General features: G+C 38.5%; 1 protein-coding gene across 1 annotated transcript in view; it reads left to right on the forward strand.

Moving 5' to 3' along the window:
* The window catches only part of LOC110843010, a 51,854-nt gene that overhangs the window by 16,724 nt on the left and 14,592 nt on the right, over positions 1-20,538 (forward strand). Inside the window, exon 2 of the mRNA XM_022088915.2 lies at positions 5,096-6,302. Coding sequence (XP_021944607.1) covers positions 5,876-6,302 — 427 coding nt within the window. The 5' untranslated portion in view covers positions 5,096-5,875. The remainder of the gene's footprint in view (positions 1-5,095; positions 6,303-20,538) is intronic.

Genomic DNA, 20,538 nt, shown 5'->3' on the forward strand with positions numbered 1-20,538 from the left:
GTTGGTGGCTGGCGACGTCTGAAGCTGAATACGACGCGGCTAAACCGTCATGTCTGTCGATGTACGTAACCCAAAGTCTTCTCATCATCATGTTGGAAACCATTTTGCAATAAAGTTTACGGAACTGGAAGAAAATGAACCTGGTTAAATAGTACGGAAAAGCTGATAGCCTTGTGCTATTGGTATTTTGGTTCGCTTGGTTAGCATAGATTGTTGAGTCTACAAACTGAACCGAAATTAAATGAGGTCCAATTTTGCTTCGCACAAAAGTTGCAGGTCGTTTTTCTTATTTTCAAACACACTTCACCCCAAGTTTATTCCTATTTTTTTGTATATTTCTACGCAGCGAGGATGAAAAATTCGGTTTGACTTGTGTGAAAAATATAGAAAACTTTCATCGATTGACAGTTCACGGGTGAATTGAATTGAAAAACTTTCTTCAACTTTAGCTTAAAAAGTCTACTGCCAAACTTGAACTTTTTCGCCACAAGAAAAATATGAAGCATGAACAGAGGGCAATATTTTATTCAAGGGACCAATACATTTTTCGCCCGATCTAGGACTTACGAACCTCTCTGTGCATCTGTCTGCCTGTTCATCTGTTACACAATTTTTTTAAGCCACGCCATACATGTTAAAGTCAGTCGAATTTTGTGTGCTGACATCTAAAGGTTTATAATTTTTTAGCGAATGAACCCCAGTTACGTGAGCATCTCGATATTAACGGTCACACGCCGATGTGATTTTTCTAATGTTTGAGGCACACTAGTTCGGGCTATTTAAGGTACATGGCCTCTTCCCACTCACTAGTGAAATTAAGAGCTTCAAATTCGATTTCTAATCTTGTACACGCATTCCTACATACATACGCGTGTGTGTACATATGTATGTATGCAGGAAAGCGCAAATTTGTGACGCTGTGAGTAACATCATGGGTTACAATCAGAACCTTTACGTATTTTGTTATTGAAAATTCTGGTGGATAATTGAAGAAAGTTATGCAAGTCAAGGCGTTTCTAGTATTTAGTCTCAAATTGGAATCCTGATGTTGACACAGACGGTGGTGCTATGCAAAACATTGACTATGCAAAGAAAGTACTTTGGTAAATACGACAAAATGCTCCTTTCCAGCCATCAAAACAATCACTGGAGCATAAAACACCCCGAACGCATTAAAGAATTTACGATATCAGGCAACGACGATTCTGCGACAGCATAATGATCATTATGTGTATGCCATCGCTGTTGTGTTAATTCAGAAAATTTGTGCAAAGTAATTACACGGAGCAGGCGAGGGAAAATCAAGCTCTTATTGGGTTACTTTCTGAGGTTCAGGGTTCAGCACCATTCAATTCTGGGCTGGTGATGATCAAGTAGTGTTGAAAGTAAATAAATGGTTCAGGTTCGAAATTGCTTCTCCAACTCCTCAGTAATGGCCAACAGCCCTGCTCGAGGTTCTGCAGCTAAGGTTCAGTAAACCATAACCAAACTGGGTTAGACCTGAGACTTGCATTAGAACTCCTACTTTATTCTCGCTGTAACACACGGGATTGTCGTGATAGTTGCAAGAAGAAGAAGTAGAAAGGACATGGCAAGGAGGAGGGCTGTCGCTGGATGTGAGCTAATAAACTTTGTACTATCCAACAACATCGTGCCTCCGACATCCGTTAGCGATATTCCTTGTCGTGCTATACACCTGGTAGCGAAGGCTGTAATTTTGTCTCATTTCTAATCCAATTCTCATAATTCTATGTTTGCTGTGGTGAAAGTAAAGTAAGCTGGAAGCTGTGACTTGATGGGTGCTAATACTGTCGTGTCGTGTGAAAAATCAATGAAATATCAATGTTGCCTCAGTGGTAGACATTTGTTATTTTATTTCTATTTCACTTTGTCTATGTATTTACGTACGGATGGAAAGGTAGCAATGTAGAGTAGAGATTAAGTAGTTTTCATATTTTGACTCCTCCAGGTCTCATTGTGCAAAAAACGTATGTGAAAAATTAAGCACATGCGTAGAACCTATTTATAGCTCGAAACCATAAATTTAATGCTATTTTACTACAATTAATGCATGTTGTTGGAAGATAAACAAATTGGACATATACAAACAGGTTTAGCTGATAAATGTGTAGTAATATAATTTCGTTTATAGCTTATATAAATCCTTTAATAAATTTCTTGGATCGAAATTCAATCTTCGATTTGCTGAGAGCGCATATTGTTGGTTGAACCAAATCTCTCATCCTCTCAAGATCCAAGCCCCCAAAAAGGATAGAATAAGCCCTGTCCTGCTGAACCAAAAGTTCAACATTTAATTTACTCACGCAGATCGTTACTCCACTTATTTACAATTTTGAAATGAAAGGTGAAATGCCAAAAAAAACATCCACTTGGTGAAGTATTGATTGGAGTAAATATTTGTCCAAAAATGAAATTATTTGATATTCACACTCGATATCCAATAATCAACACAAATATTTATAAACCGTATCAATGTGTGTCAGAGTTATCATTATATTTGCTTGAAATTGAAAATCTTAAATGGAAACTTAGCTCGAAATAAAATATGGAGTGCAAACATGAGATAAGCATCCAGAAGGATTTTTACTTGACATACTTACAATTCTGGGCTAGACGCGGTCATAAAGTACTTCGAATCTATTTGAAACGGAGTATAAAAGTTTGAACTGAATCAATTTTGGTGCGAAAAGCGAAGATTCTTGTAACATAACAAAATGGATCTTGCTTATTTCTTTTGCAAGCTGTAAAAGTAAGGTAACCACATTTATTTCCTTTTTCCGCATTTTCGGGTGTCAATGGTTGACCATGCGGCTTTATCTGCTATATATTCGAGGTTCAGGAGTACACACAGGGCTGGTTCAGGTTTCATTTCCTCTTGTTAAATGGAGTGATGCGTCGTTCGACATAAGGAGTGGAGAGTGAAAGTCATGTTAGGAATGCAATTTAGGAAAGATACAATTGGCTCTGGATGTGGTTGGGATGATTAAGAAACAGTGAAGGATATTAGATTGAATTTCTTCTCCCCGTCTTCAATTTGGCTTCTTGAAACCTTCAAAGGAGTAAAAAGAGTAATATGTACTACACCCCGAGTGTCCAAGCCAGAGGGAGAACAAAAGATCGAATATCTTTTCGAATAGTTGCACCACCTTTTATTCCTTCTCCACTCAAAGTAACGGCACGGGTCCTGGTCCACTCGTATTTTCGGATTTCCAGTCAAACCTCCTTGAACCAAACGTTCATTTCAGCGAAATAATAGCAACAGAAAATAGGAAATCCATTTCACTCTGTGCCAGTGCCATGTTGAACCAGCAGGCGAACGCAGAAATCTTTTGTGATATAAAGCTCCAATTCTCCCCATATTCCAACTGGACAAAGTGAAAGCATGAGCACGCCGTCAGTGAGCAACCAATCCCTCCGACTAGTCCGAGACATAATAATACACATGGCAGAGCTGCTCTCGCTACTTCCTGCCTCTGCCTTACTTGGTATCATTTCTCACACCAATAATCTCGCTGGAGAAAGCTCGAAAGGAAAGTGAAAAATAAACTTGTGTTAGGGATTTTGGATTTATCGCAATATAGAAATCTGTTATTTCCCAGTTTCTCTTCTGAGCCTGCTAAAGGAAAGAATAGATCAGAACAAGTCAAATCCCAAAAAAGTTCTTGTTTCATGAACTCTGTGAGCATTCAATACAGCAGAAAATCTCGCATTCCATATGCACTAGCACACATTTCCGATTTTCGTTTTCCTTACACTGCTGCAACCTTATTCTAATTCGTATGAAAAGAGCAACTGAGCTGTGCCATCTGGTACACAACTGAATATGCTGCATAATAACTAGAAATTGTAGTTATACTATTTCTGGAAATCTTTCATACATGTGCACACGTATGTATGTACATTTGTATAATAAAGAGTCAGGCAATGTGAATACTTTATAAACAACTGTGTCATGCCTACAAGAAAGCTAGCATCCTATTGTACCAAAGAATTCTATACCTTTATACTGAACTTAATGAAAAACTTAGGATAAATAAAACTCTATTCATAATTTAAATTAAGACCACTTTTATTAGGCACAATAATGACCTAAGGATGGATACACATTTTACATTTACTTAAATCACTGCCACACGGAAGATCCATGCTACAAAATTCTTAATTTATGTCTGATGTGTATTTACATATCATATTTAACTGATACTTGTGCATATGCATAGTATGTACATCCTTAGCTGAAATTTATCTAATGCACATCAACGCCAGATGATGACGAGTCCTTTGTACATCTTGCCGACAAAACAAAGCTCGCGTTCATTAAAATTCAAACCTTTCTATTCATTCACTCTTGATTCTTGTCTGCATAGCACTTATCCCAAATTGCGACAGAAAACAGGGCAAATAGAAGTAGAACATCTCATACAATTTAAATGTCGTTTCTCTAGTATGTGGAGGGATCGATGAGAACGTGACATGCCCCATACATGTATGCATGCAGTATAATAATGTACATGCATACATATGTACTGTTCAAAGTCAGAGTGCATACCACCATTTCTTAAATATGTTGCGCGTTTCTTTCTTATCGTAATGCTCGCAAAGTTCAGAAATCCAACATCATAACTTTTTAATTGCAATATTCACATAGTTTTAGTGAAAGAAACGAGCCTCAAATTGAAAAATTGTACGTACTCTTAAACGGATAACTTGAAAGAGTAGTCATTAAACTTACGACTACGAGCAGTTACAACTATGAATGTATAAATGAGCAGATTTCTTAGAACTCATGAAGATTTGGTCTGGATTAAGTAAAAAAAAAAGCATACGCATGCATTCAGATCTCGTTTTAATGAAAGACCTTCTTCTTCGTTTATCATATGTTTAGAAACTTGGTGTAACGTATATGCGTAAGTTATACGTAAATAGGTCTATAATTATGAGAGAAAGGCAGCTGCTTAATCCTATTGAATCCAAAACAATATTTTTCTTGTTCAACATAGAGGTTTGTATACAAGTTACTTATAAATGTGTTGATGATACAGCTGCAATATAAAATTTGTTTGTCTCTCCACAGATCCGTGCAGTTCTGCCAAACGAAGAAATAAAGCCAGCGACGTGCCAGTGAAAGAAGACTTGGGGATAAACACTATGGACTGTAAAAAGTTTTATTTCTACAAAGTAAAAGTGAATAAATCTCACCCGATCTGATTTTCTATTCATGAATTCAGCCAAGGGAATTTCTCAACTGAGGAGTAACTGTTGGCTGACTGACTTGTGCTATCCGTGAAATCTATAATTTAGATTTCTCCACGCATCAACTTGCACTTCATCAGATATTTGGTTGGGTGCGAATTTGATGAAACGTGTGAGGAATACAGGATTCTTTAACGTATTCACCAAATACATGGTACTCTCGCTCCAAGAAGAAATTGGCGACAAGATGAACACATTCCTGACGTATTAATAGGCACGAGACTCGAGCAGTGATGGACAGAACAAGTGATTATTGAATTCGTTGGGGCGTGCAATCAACATTTCGTGACTGTACAGTGACTGTCGTTTAATGAGCACTATCTCGGGAATTGCACCTTTCTGAAGGCGTACATTATTATACGGCGAACAAATTAGTGCTATTCGTCCCTTGATATCGCTTCATCGACCTTGCATACAACGAAGGAAGGGCAGAGTAGGCGCAGTTTGAAGAATTGTTCTGCAAGGGAATTAAGCCAAGTTCAGGACACGGATAAATAAATACATATATACCGAATAATGGAAGTGTTTTTTGGTGTCGGTTTATTTAACTCCTGCTGCTGCCACTGCTCCCATTCCTTAAGTTTCGATTTGTGAAAGATAAATGTATCGGTGGAATTCCCGTGGATATAATAATACCAGCCACACTAGAAACAGCAATTTGTCTGAATCCACCTCCTCTGTAATTTCAGTCAAGCTCTGGATTTGGAATGTATTTAAGGCATTTTTCTCTTTACTGCCCATCCTGCAATGTGTCGTAAGGAAAGTGAATCCAATTAATTGTCTCGTCTCAGAACAACAGTCGATTTCCTGCCCTCGATTGTTCTTTTCCTGTAACAGCAACTCCACGAATACTCCTTCCTGCGACGGCAGTAAATCATCTTTGATAAATAATTGTAATATTTCTGGTTGCAACGACAGCCCACAACCGAGGAAAATGACACAAATCCTATCCAAGACAATGACTCTGTTGGGAATAGCCTTTCTCATCCATTTTATCATCATGTCCACTTTTGCCACCGAAAGAGAGGGTAAGTTCTCAATTTATTTTGATTGCTACGTGCACCCAATGCGCTTCCTCATCCGCTACAACTTACTCCCTTCTCGAATTTATCAGCTTTGAAACAAATGGATTGGATGCAACTATTGATAACGTGCACATTGAATAATATGCATAAACTTACTTATAAGGAAGGATTCCAAATTGTATTCGTTCATTTCTTGTTAACGTTAAATTAGATTAAGCTCTCCAACATGACATTGTAAAATATATGGTGATGATATCATTCAATTATGTAGTAATTACTAAATGCATTTCGATTAATAGTTGATTTTATGATTTAAAGTCGTCCTTTATAATTAACAGATGTTTTTATGTTAATGTTAACAAAGTTTTCATGCACTAATTACATAGCTGAACAACAGGGTCAAATAGTTAAACTGAAATATTTATGTACATGACTTTAAGAATCCCATATCAATCACACGGTGAGTTTTGGGCATCACTAATAGAAAAAGAAAAGCTAATAATAAATTGCATCGAAAACAAGTTTTCGAAATTAAGGTCTCAGTAGAAACAAACAGATGAATAAATTGGGCAGGATGCTGTGCGCAAAAGAAGGATTAGAAGTAGGGGAGTATAATTGAGATTTATTTTCGCACTCTTCATGGTCCATCGGGAAATCTGGACTTTCTCCTTCCTGCTAAGTCTTCCTCCCACTGGATGTTTTTTTAGCAACAAAAAAGTGGTTCAATACTGTAGCACAAACAACATTGGTATGTATGTTGAGCTGTTGAGTTCTGTCAGTCAATCGGGTTTTTGTTCAACCCTGGAAAATCAAGAAACAAATCTTTCTTCTGAGAGTTTTCTAGAATATTTTTTTTTCTAGCTAAATTAACAAGTCATTCTAGAAGAAGGCATAGTCTGGAGTGAATTGATTTTAAGTACTTCGCAATATTTCGTTCACGGATGAATTCAAGTATCATGTGAAGCTCTTCCATTTAAAAAATCGTGAATATGAGTTGCCTTAATTTCAGTTGGAGTCACCACACTGTCAGCATGCACTCCTTATTATGACTTCGCATCATTCTATTTTTCTTCCCGAGCTGGCTATGCAAGAAAATAACGATGTAATCCGAAATAAGATATTTTGATGCACCACGGTCTACAAAACGGAATTTGTAGCCGTATTTTGTTTACTATGGATAGCCAGGTGATGCTTTAAAGGATTTTTTATTACCAAGTACAAAGCCGGCTGGATTACCAAGTTTTTTTATTTGTAGAAGATAATAAATCCAGAGAATCTTTCCTCGTGAGTCTGCATCAAGTCTGCATAGCCAAGTAAATATGGATGGAGTTTTGAATCGTTAATATTTTTTGATAGGCTCGTGATACTTCCGACGTTTTTGATTTAATCTCGTCAAAATTTGCTGCTGTAGATTTGAAACTTAAATGTCTTGGTTTTCCATATTCACAAGATTACAACTCTAATGCTGTACTAGTTTAAGTGCAAGACTCCTGCATCAAATTTCCAATAATGGTTGAAGATGTGTTATTTAAGTTCCACATGCACAACATGCAAAAAGTTTGCATTTCTATTTAAGTAGTTCCACGCATGTATGCAAATAAATGATGTTACGATATTGGAAAATCACCCATCAAAGATAAATCCTCAGTTTTATGTTGCATGTAAATATACTATGAAATGGACCACGAAAGCACCCAACGAAAGCACCAAACTGGGCTCACTTTTTTACCATCCATCATTTTTATGTTATCTGGAAGTTGAAGGAAGCACAAGCAAGGAAAGTCTTTGTTCTTGCCGGGGCCTACTTTCATCTCTGAACGTCCTACTGGTTCCAAGAAATGGATTAGGAGGCGTAGAACCAACAGAAGCCTTCCTCTGTTTGTGGGTCAATAAAATTGATCCTGAAACTTTCCATTATTGGAAAAGTTGCAGCGGCTCCATGCAAGCGTTGCTCATCGTTGTAAGAAATCTTCAAAATGACGCTGTCATGTGAAAATCGTGATTTGCATCATGTTGCCTAAGTCATTTTCCCACTAAAATTATGAATCAGACAATTTCGCAGCCGATTCTTCGTCGTTGAAATTATAGCATTTTCATTCGACTCGTGTGGAAAAAATGAAAACGATATCGTAATAAAAGCAATGGTCGGAAAGGGATTTGGTAAATTGCGCATCCTTTGTTGACCCCGATATTCCCTTCTCTCCACAAGTTTGAAGGCGCTATGAACAATGTTCGAATTGGTAGCTTACTCTTTATATAATAAAAAATATGTACTTGCACCTTGCACCAGCACAACTTTATGTCTTGGTGTTGTTAAATGTATCGTTAAACGTAGGTATATGTGTAATCTAGATGCTAAGTCGTTGTTGACATAGGTAAAGATTGCACAACCGCAGTCGGTGAAGTGGAAGGTATTTTGAAAATAGTTAGACCATCGAAAGTATGGCAGTGGTTACGATCATCGTTACATAACTCGGGATGCCTGTAGACTCGGTTTTCTCACCAGTTCCAAGAACGTAGCGTGATGGAGGAGGGCAGTTGATTTTGGGAAATGTATGTGGCGTGAAACATGGAGCTGTCTATATCAGATTATATTTTAACCCAGCTGGCCTAGAGAATGCAGGAAAATTGTAATAGGGATCGACATGCATGACCGAAATTCGCACTCCTAGTGCTCCTAGTCATCAATATTCTACCAACAAAGATCTCGGCTGCTCAATGTCCCGTTCCGATTGACGATGATGGGATAGAGCAACTCTTTTCCCGTTTCTAGTTTCAGTTTCTCCGAGTTGAGATGATAGGATGCCACGCCAGGCGGGCAGGCTTTCCACCACCTCCGCAGGAGACGACAAAGAGACTGAAGCGATAGGTACCGCAAAGCAACTGACGCGTCACTCAACCAGTATCAGCAACGAAACCATCTCGTCTTTCGACTTGACTTTTACCGTCTCGCTCCCTTCTATTTTATAACCTCTTGGGGATGGCCTTGTTTGTGCTCGGACTCCAAGACGGGCCTGGTCTGTGACATTTGAATCCATCAGGATAAAAATTGCTTTTCGGATGCGATCTCATTCTTCTTCGCCTCCTTCCTCCAGCCCTCTTCCTTACGGAACAATGGCGGGTTTTATGTAAACAAACTTCCTCTTAGCTTAAATTCTCTTTAGAAATAAGAGAATTTTATTTATTTATTTATAAACCATTAATTGGAGTGGCAGTTGTATCCAATAAATTAGTAAGCGTGTGCTGCCAATTTGTTGGAGAAGAGTATTTTAAATTTGCAACTACTCCTTTAAACCCCATTGTCAAAAGAATGAGGAGAATTTTGCGGTAAATGTACAATTACGAGGCTGATAATGGCTGGTGAAAGCACAATCTTCGATTTGACAGGTAATACGAGCCTGGCTTCCATTTGCTTATTATGCTTTATAAGAATTTCACGTGTAATCAAGATGTAGAGTTCCGCAATGTGTCCTTTATTTAATGGGAATGCTCTCATGGGACAAAAGCTGAATTAGATGAAAGGAGGTGAAGTGCCTAAGTGCATGGAATAAAGGCGAAAGTGTAAGTGGCAAGGCAGTGTCTGTGCCATCATCAGGTTGGGAGGAACCCTCTTTGCCATGGGTCGATGTCGACTTTCTTCTTTATGTATTTTATTCCCCCACATGTCTCTTTGCCACTTTCGAAATTAAAGTATTTACAGCAGTGGCTCCTGCATGCGTTCGGTGCAGTAGTGACAAGAGGACTGCAGTTCATTTTTAAATGCGCACCATACATATCTGCGGGTTGTCTTTGTTATCGAAATCACGAATCTTATACATTTTTATTTCATAAATGTACGCTCGTTTTTGTTTCCTTTGCTGCTACAAAAATGTTCTTATTTCGAAAATGATTTTAGTTAGCAATACAGGTTACTTTTCCACGAATGCGATTTGAGTTACATGTACACACAAAAGTGAAAATTATATTATATTTTAATTTGCATATCTGCATGAGGTCATCACCTGCAAAATTAATTTGGGAAAATCCTTTTGCTTCATATGATTAAATATGATTTATAATGCAGTGAATATTTAAACTTACAAAACTTTTGCTTCCACATTATGGTACATGTTTTATCATATGGACTAAATTTAGTTTGTTCAGATTCATGGTATTTCATCTCCTTAAATTACATACGATGACAGGTTCGTAGTGATATTTGATAGTCTTATTTCCATGTCTGAATAAAAAAATACGTCACCCGGGATATCTGAACCCCACGACTAAAGTCACCATACATGTATAAATTCAAAAAAGGCAATTCTGAAACATTCATTGGATAAAATATCCCTCCTGGTGTACAGAATACCCATTCTTGAGTGAGCAGTGCACAATAGAATCTCATTTCAATCCTCAGATCAATGTGTAGACTTAAGGAGAGGAGGCAAGTAATATAGATAATCTTCCCCGAAATAGATAGCGATAGAATCCTAGGATTTTTTGTTACTTTCTTCGCACACAGCAATCTACCTTTCTTCCTTATTTCAACATTTGTACAAAAAAGTTCCCTAGTCGGATAATCAATGCAGTCAACCTAGCAGGTTGGGTCGCCTTGGATGGATTTCTTTTCTGAATTATATACGCTGGGGTGAGTTCGCCCAGATAATATGACATGTTCATTTCAGTACTTTCCCTCATTTCTCCCATGCTCGCTACCTGGCTCGCCCAATTTTATTTTTTCCATAATATACTCACACACAAGTTATCTTTCTTGAGAATCAGGCTCCCTTCCTTCGGGTTTCGCATTGAATGCATAATAATGCGGCGGTAGACGGGAATGTAAAGCTGTGCAGTTGTTGCAAAAAGAAGTAAAAATTTATATATATCGGGACCAGAGGAGACCAACCGCAGTTCTACGCAGACCTTGTGCTTGCTCGCTGTCCGCCTTCAGCAGCACTGGCGTTGTATGAATAATAGCAAATTTTATAGGTGGATAATAATATTTTGGGTGGGAGCTGTGCAGCGAGTAACCAGGTGCTGGCCTGGGAGAGCGTTGTGGCCGCCCTACCTGCCATTCACTCCTCCGGTCGACGACTCCAACTCCCAGATACCCCGACGAGGACTTTGGTCTAATGAAATTCAACAAATCCAAAATCCCACTGGTCTCAGGAACGAGAAGAGATGCTCCAAGATTCGAATTGACAGAAGTAGCTCCATTACTGCTATTACTATTCATCGAATGCTCAAGAAAGCAGACTAGAGGATCTTTTTGGTATTATTTCCTCCCTCCGCGATGAGATATCCTTTACCCCCTCGTCATCATGCCACCACTGCTTTCTTAGAAATGAGACTTTGCTTGGAGCATCCCAGTGTGAGTAAAGGAATTTGGCGAGAAAAGTCCAGAATTCGAACGCCTGAGTGGACTTTGCTGTCAGAAGGAGTTTAGCACTTTCGTTTCGAATTCAGTCAGGTAGACAAGGCGATAGGTGGGCCAGGATGGATCAGATTGTTCAGTCAAATCATGTTACCAAAATTGTCTCTCTCCTCTCCACAGTGTGTAATATGAATAAATTCCATTTCTAGCCACCTAAATAACTACCAACATACATGTTCCCACCCGCTCGCACTAGATAAATATTTCAAAAATTGCTGCCTTTCTTCAAAGATTTAAATTTACTGCAAAGAAACAGATTGGTGCTCTATCTGGATGAGTGTGAAGGACGAGAAGAGCTCTTGTGTGAGACCACGTTGGATGGAAGCTGAGGTGAAAGTTGAATAGATTTCCATTCGAATTTTGAATAGTTTGTATGGGAATGAATGTAACCAAGTTAAAATCAACCACAGCCATCAGCTCCCCATAATGCAGCCCATTGTGTAGGAGGTGTGTCTGGCAATATAATGTATTCATACGAGAAAACACACTGACAGAGTCTCTTCTTTTTCCTCCTCCTCCTCCTCCTGCACTGCATTGTGGTGGATGGCTGCTGGTGAAAGAAAGTGCGTGTGCACGGTGTTGTTGACTGGAGAGAACAAATCTCTCACTGCTTTGCTTTCCTCTCTCTCCATCAGCGACGACACTGCTTGCGAGGAAGCTGGCGTGTGGATATTTATACAAGAGGCTGCACGTCAATGTTCTCCAACAAGGCTTCGTTTTCTTGGAATATTCAACCCAAACATAATGCCTAATGCATTGCACTTTCACAGACTTTCAGAGCCCTAGGTTCATCTAAATCACAGTTGGACATGTGCATAACTCTTCCGCCTAGCTATTGACATTGCAAAGATTTGGAAATCCTGGAGTGGAAATGTGGAAATTGTGAAAGTGGAAACATTTGGAGATGGAGGAAAAAGAAGATACATGGCCGTACATAATGCTTCGGTCTTCAGTGGATGAAATGAAAAGTTGAACAGAAGGGGGTGCAAAAAGAAACGGTTTGACTCAAAGAATGAGAATGCTGAATGCTCGATCAGTGTTTGACTATGTGTGAAAAAATGATAGAGAAATGCATGCAGGTGGAACAATGTTATATAATTCAGGGGAAGATTTGATTCCCATTTTGGCATTATTGTTGCTGTTCAAATTCATCCAAAAGGAAAAATTGACGGCTACATCCAACACCTATGCAAATATGTTAAGAATTGTCAAGCGAACTTTCTCCCCTGAAGGTAAAAGTGTAGAAATTCTGATAACATGTTTGGTAGGAATTTGTATTGCTAATGGTAAAAATACTAAAAAATCTAGTTTCTGTCTAAACTGATCGAAGTATCAAAACAGTTCGTTGTTTAATTTCAAGTCGTTTTTACAATATTTATAATGCATAGTTTAGCTTCTGCTGCTGTTCTCATTCAGACAGCAGAACTAACGCTTCATCCCCGTGTTTTAGGGCAGCGAGAATCCTAGAAACAAGAAATCCATATTTCGAGCTCATTAGTGCATGGCAGCAGTTGCATGAATAATTTTCATCTTTGAGCGCGTGGATGTCAATCAGATTTGTTTTATATGCAAACATGCATAGATCCAAATCCAATGTTACTTTCCTCTTCGTCTGGGAGTCTACATACTTATGCAAGTTCATGCATGTATTTATAGCTCCAGTCACTAGTTGCCCTTTTCCTGTGTTAGGAGGCATAGGCATACAGCGTATACACGTATTCTCCTAAGGTGAATACTCGTCGGAGTCGCTCTGCTGGAAACAATGGAATGTGAAATGTTATTTTTAATCAGATTGATTGCATAACAGAGCAGTTTGAATCGAATGGTTCTCAACATTTGAAATACCGAGGAGTCTTTCCCTTCATTAAAATTTTCTTTTTGCATACTCCGACATTCTTTCTTTCCCCGAGGATTGGCAGTTTGGGTGTTTATTGTGATGAATATATTATTCCGCTCAACACACGCACACACACACACGTTTCCCAGAACCAATTCCGTTTGCTTTAAATTTTATTGTTTAAAAGCAAACTGAAACTCTTATTTCCAACTCGTGGCATTGGTTTAAATATTGAATCCACCCCGTTCCGACTTGATATTTGTTCAGATAATAATTTTTAGAACGTACTCTCTGTTTTACTTCTTTTTCCTTCCTCCAGTTAAAACTTGTCATCGAAGAGACACCGAAATAATTTATGTGCCCAGTTAAAACGGGTTGGGATAATGGCACAGAAAAAAGTTGTTATTTTCATTGAGAGCAGTCAAGGAGCATGCGGCTGTGTTGTATCCTACATACGGAGCAGGGACACAATTTTGACACCACCAATAATCAGTGTGATGCTACGTAGAGTGGTGCGACACTTCCTGAAGGAAAACAGATATTGCGCATTCCATGCAATCTTAAAATTAGTTGGTTAATGTATGGAACCGTTCAAAACAGGTTGACACAGGGGATAAACACATGCCTCTCATTCCGCCACAGGAGAATATTTTGACTTGGAACACGGCTCGCTATCCAAAGAATTTATGAGTGGCGTCGTAAATGACTTAGATAGACTAGGCTCCTTATTTCCTCCTTCAAGGTATTCGTTGGTTGACTGCCAATCCAACTGCTGTGCATAGTGCTGGCTTGGCTGATGTAGGTTTTTTACGAACAAGCTCAAATCCGGCAAGCCATTAACATTGGGCAACCCCACCGCTCTCTCCCTCCCTCCAAAGTCGTCTTCTCGTGAAATTTATATTTCTTGAGATTGGTTGAGTAATAAAGCAAACTAGTTAGTAAAACCCCGTGTTGGAAGGAAAACTGCATTACGGCAGCGAGGAGTTGATTTAATTTGTGCGTGGCTTCTTCTGTTGCATGTTTATCCAGATTTAAATAAAAGTAGAGAAGATTATGTACATACATATTCGTGCGTTTTGGCATTTGAGATGATCGTACTTGGTGTGGTTGAGTTGGAGACGTACATACGTAAATATTTCATCTGCGAAGGATAAATATTGGGGGCTTAGCACACGCATGACTTAGCGGAGGAATGGTGCTAATTGCTATGCATGCTACATCAAGTTTAGTATCAGCTTCAAAACCATGCCAGGACAAGATGGGATGCACCTACGCTATGTTAAGATGTTACGATAAAATGTTGATGATACCACTAGACTATAAATAAATAATGTCTCCATATTGTAGTCTGATTGAATTTATGGGTGTTCTAAAAAATGCAAAAGTCTACGAATTCAGAGCAGAATATAATTAAGGAAATTGATATTTCGTGGTATTTTCCGTATAGCTGTCGTTAAGTCATTGGCACTTTCGCCTCCACGCTCAATTAGCAGTGTCATTGAATATTACGAGTGTGGTTGTTCCGGAGTTTGTTAGTTGGAAGTTTGAAATTGAACTTAATGGAAATGTTTCTGAAATGAAATTAGGCACGGTCGGTCATGATGGCTGTGGTAAGTAGTGGCATTGCTCGGTTTTATTCACTGTTCATACTGCTGCGGTTGGAAGTCGGTATAATCGAATGTTTTACACCATAGTTTCTCTCTATATTCCTTATCACAATTCCCATCCAAATCACACACTCAGCTTGTGCAACTTTCTCTCTATGTGTGTACTTATGTCTGCCCTGTCCAGCAGTCTTTTCTGGTCAAAGTCAAACTAGTACAATTTTCTTCCAACTTTCAGCCCGTTGGGAGTCGTATCCCAGAAATTCAAATAACTTGGGGCCAAAAGTCAAGCATCATTCCAATCCACCAAGTTCCCAACTAGCATTCACATAAAGTTATTATCGAAATGGTTGGTAGCTGCTGGACACCATTTTCTCATGTATTGCTAGTTGGTGGAACGTGAGCGTTAGATGAGAGAGAGAGCTGTTCAAAGGAAAGCAGAGCAGAGGTTACGAAATGAAGGGTACAAAGAGAAGTGCAAAACAAATCCCTGGAGGGTCTGACCGAATACGAACGCATAAATACGGTTAGTTAACTCCAAGTTTCCAGGATAGTTCCAGCTAACCGCAAAAACTCGACTTGCCGAGGCAAGCAAGCAGTTAATATTGGACAGTTTCACTTCTCCAGTCGTTACTTGCACTTTGTACAGACATTCACTTGCTCAAAAAACTTGTATATAAGTATTTTTTCACATAAACGTTCCACCTAAATATCACTTTGTACCCGTGTGCACGAAAATATTGGTTTGATGAAATGCAAACGCTTTAAAGGTTATTTGTTATAATGTGTTAGTACATTTGATAAATGCACCAGCAGAATATCACACATTATTGGCACAATTTCATTCTTTAAATTAGCAGAAATTAACTGCTGAATTACTCAAGTTAAGCATACTTGATTTACCAGCATCAATTATTGCAAAATTAGGCTAATCTTAAGTTTTATATCATAATCGAAGGATTGTATGCTTCTACACATGACCTTTTCGACACTTGTAGTTCTCTAGTTTTTGATACAATTCTCAAGTCAAATAAAGTTAGCTCATTCGTCCTACAAAGTCTAAATTGTTTAAGTGTTTGTGGAATATTTAGAAAATTACTATGCAATTGATTCTCGTAATTACAGTTGTATCTAAATTTTTGATCATCAGTCTAAATTACACATCTGAACATGACGTTGTCATAAGCTGTCAATAATTTGTAATTGTCACCTCTCAAATACATGATTTTTATTTGTAGGGAATTTAATTTCCAAGTTCCTTACCAGTTCTCGCGTATTGTAGTACATGCATTTATGTATGTATGTACGGCTATTGTACATATGTATGTATACATGTATTTTTACAACCGTTTCCTCACCTTTGTGCGAATTTGTTGTTTAAGAAAAGAGAAAGGAATTGTTACAAGTTGGAAGGAGAGGACAGTGATGATGGACAATTTTCTTTCGAGATTCATTAATTATACAACCAAATGAACAACTGTAGTGACGGGGGGCGTGTTTCGAAGGTAATAGAGTTGCATAACGTAGTACTACGCGTCGATTTTGGCCCAACGAGTTTTCTTATTTAATGAAGCAAAGCATGAAAAATGAATGATTTCATAACCAACCAACCAACCACCCCGCCTATCCTTTTCCTTACAATGCCGTAAGGTAGATTCCTGATTGACAAAAACTCTTTGTGTGACAGTCATCCGCGAAGGGAGTCGAGTATGGCAAAGTATAATGATAAATTATGTACACATTTCTCAGACTTGGTATCACAAATAGATTTTGCCAACCCAGTTGGAGAGCAAAACTCAAAATCAGTACATAATTGAGTATATAGTACATAGACTACCGAAAACTTACCGATTATCTCGTAAAACTCATTGTTTGTCAAAGTCAATTTTTAAAACTATTTACAAAGCAAAAAATAATTGGGATAATAATGCAGCTTGCTTGTGTATTTACTTGGTGCCAGCGCGAATTATGCAGAATTTGGGGACAAAGTAGCTTGAAACAACTGGAAGCTATGCCTGTGGTGGAGGTGGTGGTGCTGTGACAAACGTCGCATCTATTTACTTGATGGATGGGGATAGTTCAAAAGCAGTTTCAGGTCAATATTTCAGCGTCAACTGGGACCCTTTCCTCCATATTCAAATGCAGAGAAAAGTGGCTTCAACTGTCCAATGTTCTGTAGTGGATCATTTGAATCCATAAATCTTTTGTGAGTTTGTAGCATCTGTTTACACACTCGTTCAATTGGCTATCAGACTTTTGTGACAGTCGGAGGAAAACTATCCACTGATTTGTGAATACTTTCAATTACGCTGAAATTCAATAGCATTCGGTTAGGTCATAAATATAAAATCTTCATATAAGCATGTACACGGTTGACGGTTTGTACGTACGAACAAGTCATCAAAGACAGACAACATAATACGTTAAATGTCAGAACCACCCACAACGTCCTGCACTAGCGTTACCCAAAATGTAAGTATTTTTGGAGCAAATTACAAATTAAGCTAATTATACAATTGGTTTAGGACGCTTACTGTAAATTTTGGTATCGTATACTCAGTAGCGTCAATTAATTAAAGGGAGAGGGAGAGTCTGAGTGGCTATTAATATCAACTCTGCTCTCATCTCGAGTCTTACTACCGGGAGCTGGCGACGTCGGTGTAGCATGGAGGGAAAGTCGTCGACTTAATAGCGAGGAGAAAGTGAATTCCAGGCTATTCGGTTTAGGGAAGAAAAGATTCCATGGTATTTCTTTGGGAAGAACTGCCTGGAGTAAGTGATGTAGGTTCTCTGGGGACGGAAGTGGATCTGGTCTGGATGGAACTTTGCAGCAAATGAAATTTGTTTGGTATTTCAAATAAATGATACTTAGAGGAGTAGGGTTGAAGGTTAAAATGCTAAAGGATTGGAGAAAATGTGTCATAAAATTACAATAAAACCATTCCAAGAAGTGCTAGAATCTCCTACGATATACCCTTTTGAATTAATGATCTGCTTTATTTGCTGCTTCAAATGGGGAAAGTTGGCGTTAAATTGAATGCTCTAATAATACCACACCAGCCGAGCTCTCAGTTACTCATCAAATTTTATTCAGGTTTTTATACTGTATGTTCAATAATAGCTAGAAATTATTATTATAGGGATTAAATTTCTGAATTTTCTCTTGATATATGCCCATAACCGTATGCACATATCTGGGAAACTCGGCTTTGGGGTACATGAAGTAGTATATTTATAAAGAGTGAAATGGAATGAAAAAATTCAATTAATAAATCGAAAGCATCAAAGAAGAAAGCCAGGAAGGTTTGGTGAGCAAGTATTTGACTTTCGTGTTGCTTGTGCATTCATGAAATAAATGTATTGTGTGGTGGCTGAGATGTAGCACAAGGTTCCTTTCAGCATCCTGTAGTCCTGCATTGTGGATAAGACACTTTGTTTATCCTTTGAGCAAACTTTCAGTTTTCTTTCTGCAAACAGACAAAAATATTTCTCTTGGCTTCTACTGCAGTCAACCTTTAGAGTGATGTATTACCTTCTTGTTACTGAAAACTTTTGTGTTCTGCCTGGTTGGTTTCCTCCACACGACATTCATTGTGAATCATGAGAACACAAACTTTTGATATCGGCTTGGCTGCATTTCTGTCCAATTGTTGAGGGAATTGGTTCGACTCTTCCGTGATCCCATACTTACAACTTGGAACCATAATTCTCTGTTAACTAACGTGAACACAAACTTATACAATGATACTCAATCAATGGGAAAGATTTTGATATTTCATATGTAAAAGTTATGAAACATGACCACATACCATAAAGTCTATACACCATCAAGCTTACCAGTTGTTCCTCATTTATTTGCTTGTAATATAAATAAAACAACAATCGTTTACGCAACCGAGTATTGATCCATGGAACTAGAAAATGCAAGTTTGTTGAAAGGTGCACCCATGTGAATTTTTGTATCTATTCTTTTCACAGTATGTCGATACATAGTTTGCATTCGGATTATAATTTGTGGGAATTTGATGGCAAGTTTGAAGATAAAATTACTAGAAATCACTGAGGAAAATTCAGTGACCAACGGTCAGTTAATCTGATAACACTAAAAGTTTACATATCCCAGCATTTTCCATTCCCCTCTCTGGGTGATGTTTGTACATGCATGCACATGTAGAGAAAGGTTAGTTATTGGAGTGCAGTGGGCGAAATTCATGTGACCCGTTTCACTACTTTGATAATGGTGATTGAAGGAAAGCAGAACCAACATGTTCGCGTGAAAGGAGATGTTCAATACTCGTATCGTTGCTCGTAAAGCACAGCGTTTCACAAGGCACACGACTCAATCCGACACCAAAGTTGAGCACGAAAACTAGTTTACCAACCTTATCACATTGTATTGATAAGTACAACCGCTAAGAGCAGTTTGGCGAATTCACATATCGATGTAGGAGCTACATATGTAGACAAAGGCGCTCGAATTGGATTTGAACCGACGAGGACGAGACTATACAGGACGACAGAGGGAAGGACAAAGTTTTGTGGGAATTGGGTCGGTCGTATCTGTGACATATCAATATTCTGCCGGTGGTTTGGCTGAAAATTCTCTTGGTAGCCATCGAAGTTGTAAGTTATGCCATGTGATGTGTGTTAAGAAGCACATGATCCGCATTTAAAATGACCATCCTCCACCACGCATTGAATGCACTCATTTCTTTTCGATACGACTTTCTCTTTACTTTCACTCGTTCTCTTCCATTCAAGAACATGCTTTGTCCAATCTATGAACGCGACACTCGTTATATGGCTGATGGGCTGCCTGTGGTAATTCCTTGCGCTACACGTTTCAACTTTTTCCTTCTCCTCAGCTCCATATACGTGTTAGTAATGTCTCATCCAATTTCTCCTGACTCGAGGAGCAGCAGGGTGTGATTGGATGTGTGACAGAGAACAGAGGGTAATAACGAGGCAAGTTTGACCAAAGTCGTGAAAGCGCTAAGGGTCGTAGGGAATTTTTTGCACACACGAGTTGACGCACTCGTATCGTACTGACTGTGGAGGATATGGGTTAAGGAATAGGGTCACGTTGTGCCTGTGGAGGCGGACAGGTTTGTCACATGAAAGTTATCTGGCATAAGGTTGTGGACTTTCACCATTTGCAATGCCACTAATTCGTATATATTTAGTGTAAATAATGTGTAGGAAACGTGGTAGAAATATTGTATTGCATTGTACTGAAAATGAACATAAGGAAGCAACAAATCTTATATAATCGATTTATGCGTGATTAAATTCTAAAAATAATTTGGATAACTGCGTCAAACTTATAAATATATAAACTCGCTTTTTGCTCAAGAAAAGAGAAAGTGGGAAGTATTGCGTCGTCAG

The sequence above is a fragment of the Folsomia candida genome, unplaced genomic scaffold (genome assembly GCF_002217175.1).
Source record: "Folsomia candida strain VU population unplaced genomic scaffold, ASM221717v1 Fcan01_Sc001, whole genome shotgun sequence".
NCBI classification, from domain to species: Eukaryota; Metazoa; Arthropoda; class Collembola; order Entomobryomorpha; family Isotomidae; genus Folsomia; species Folsomia candida.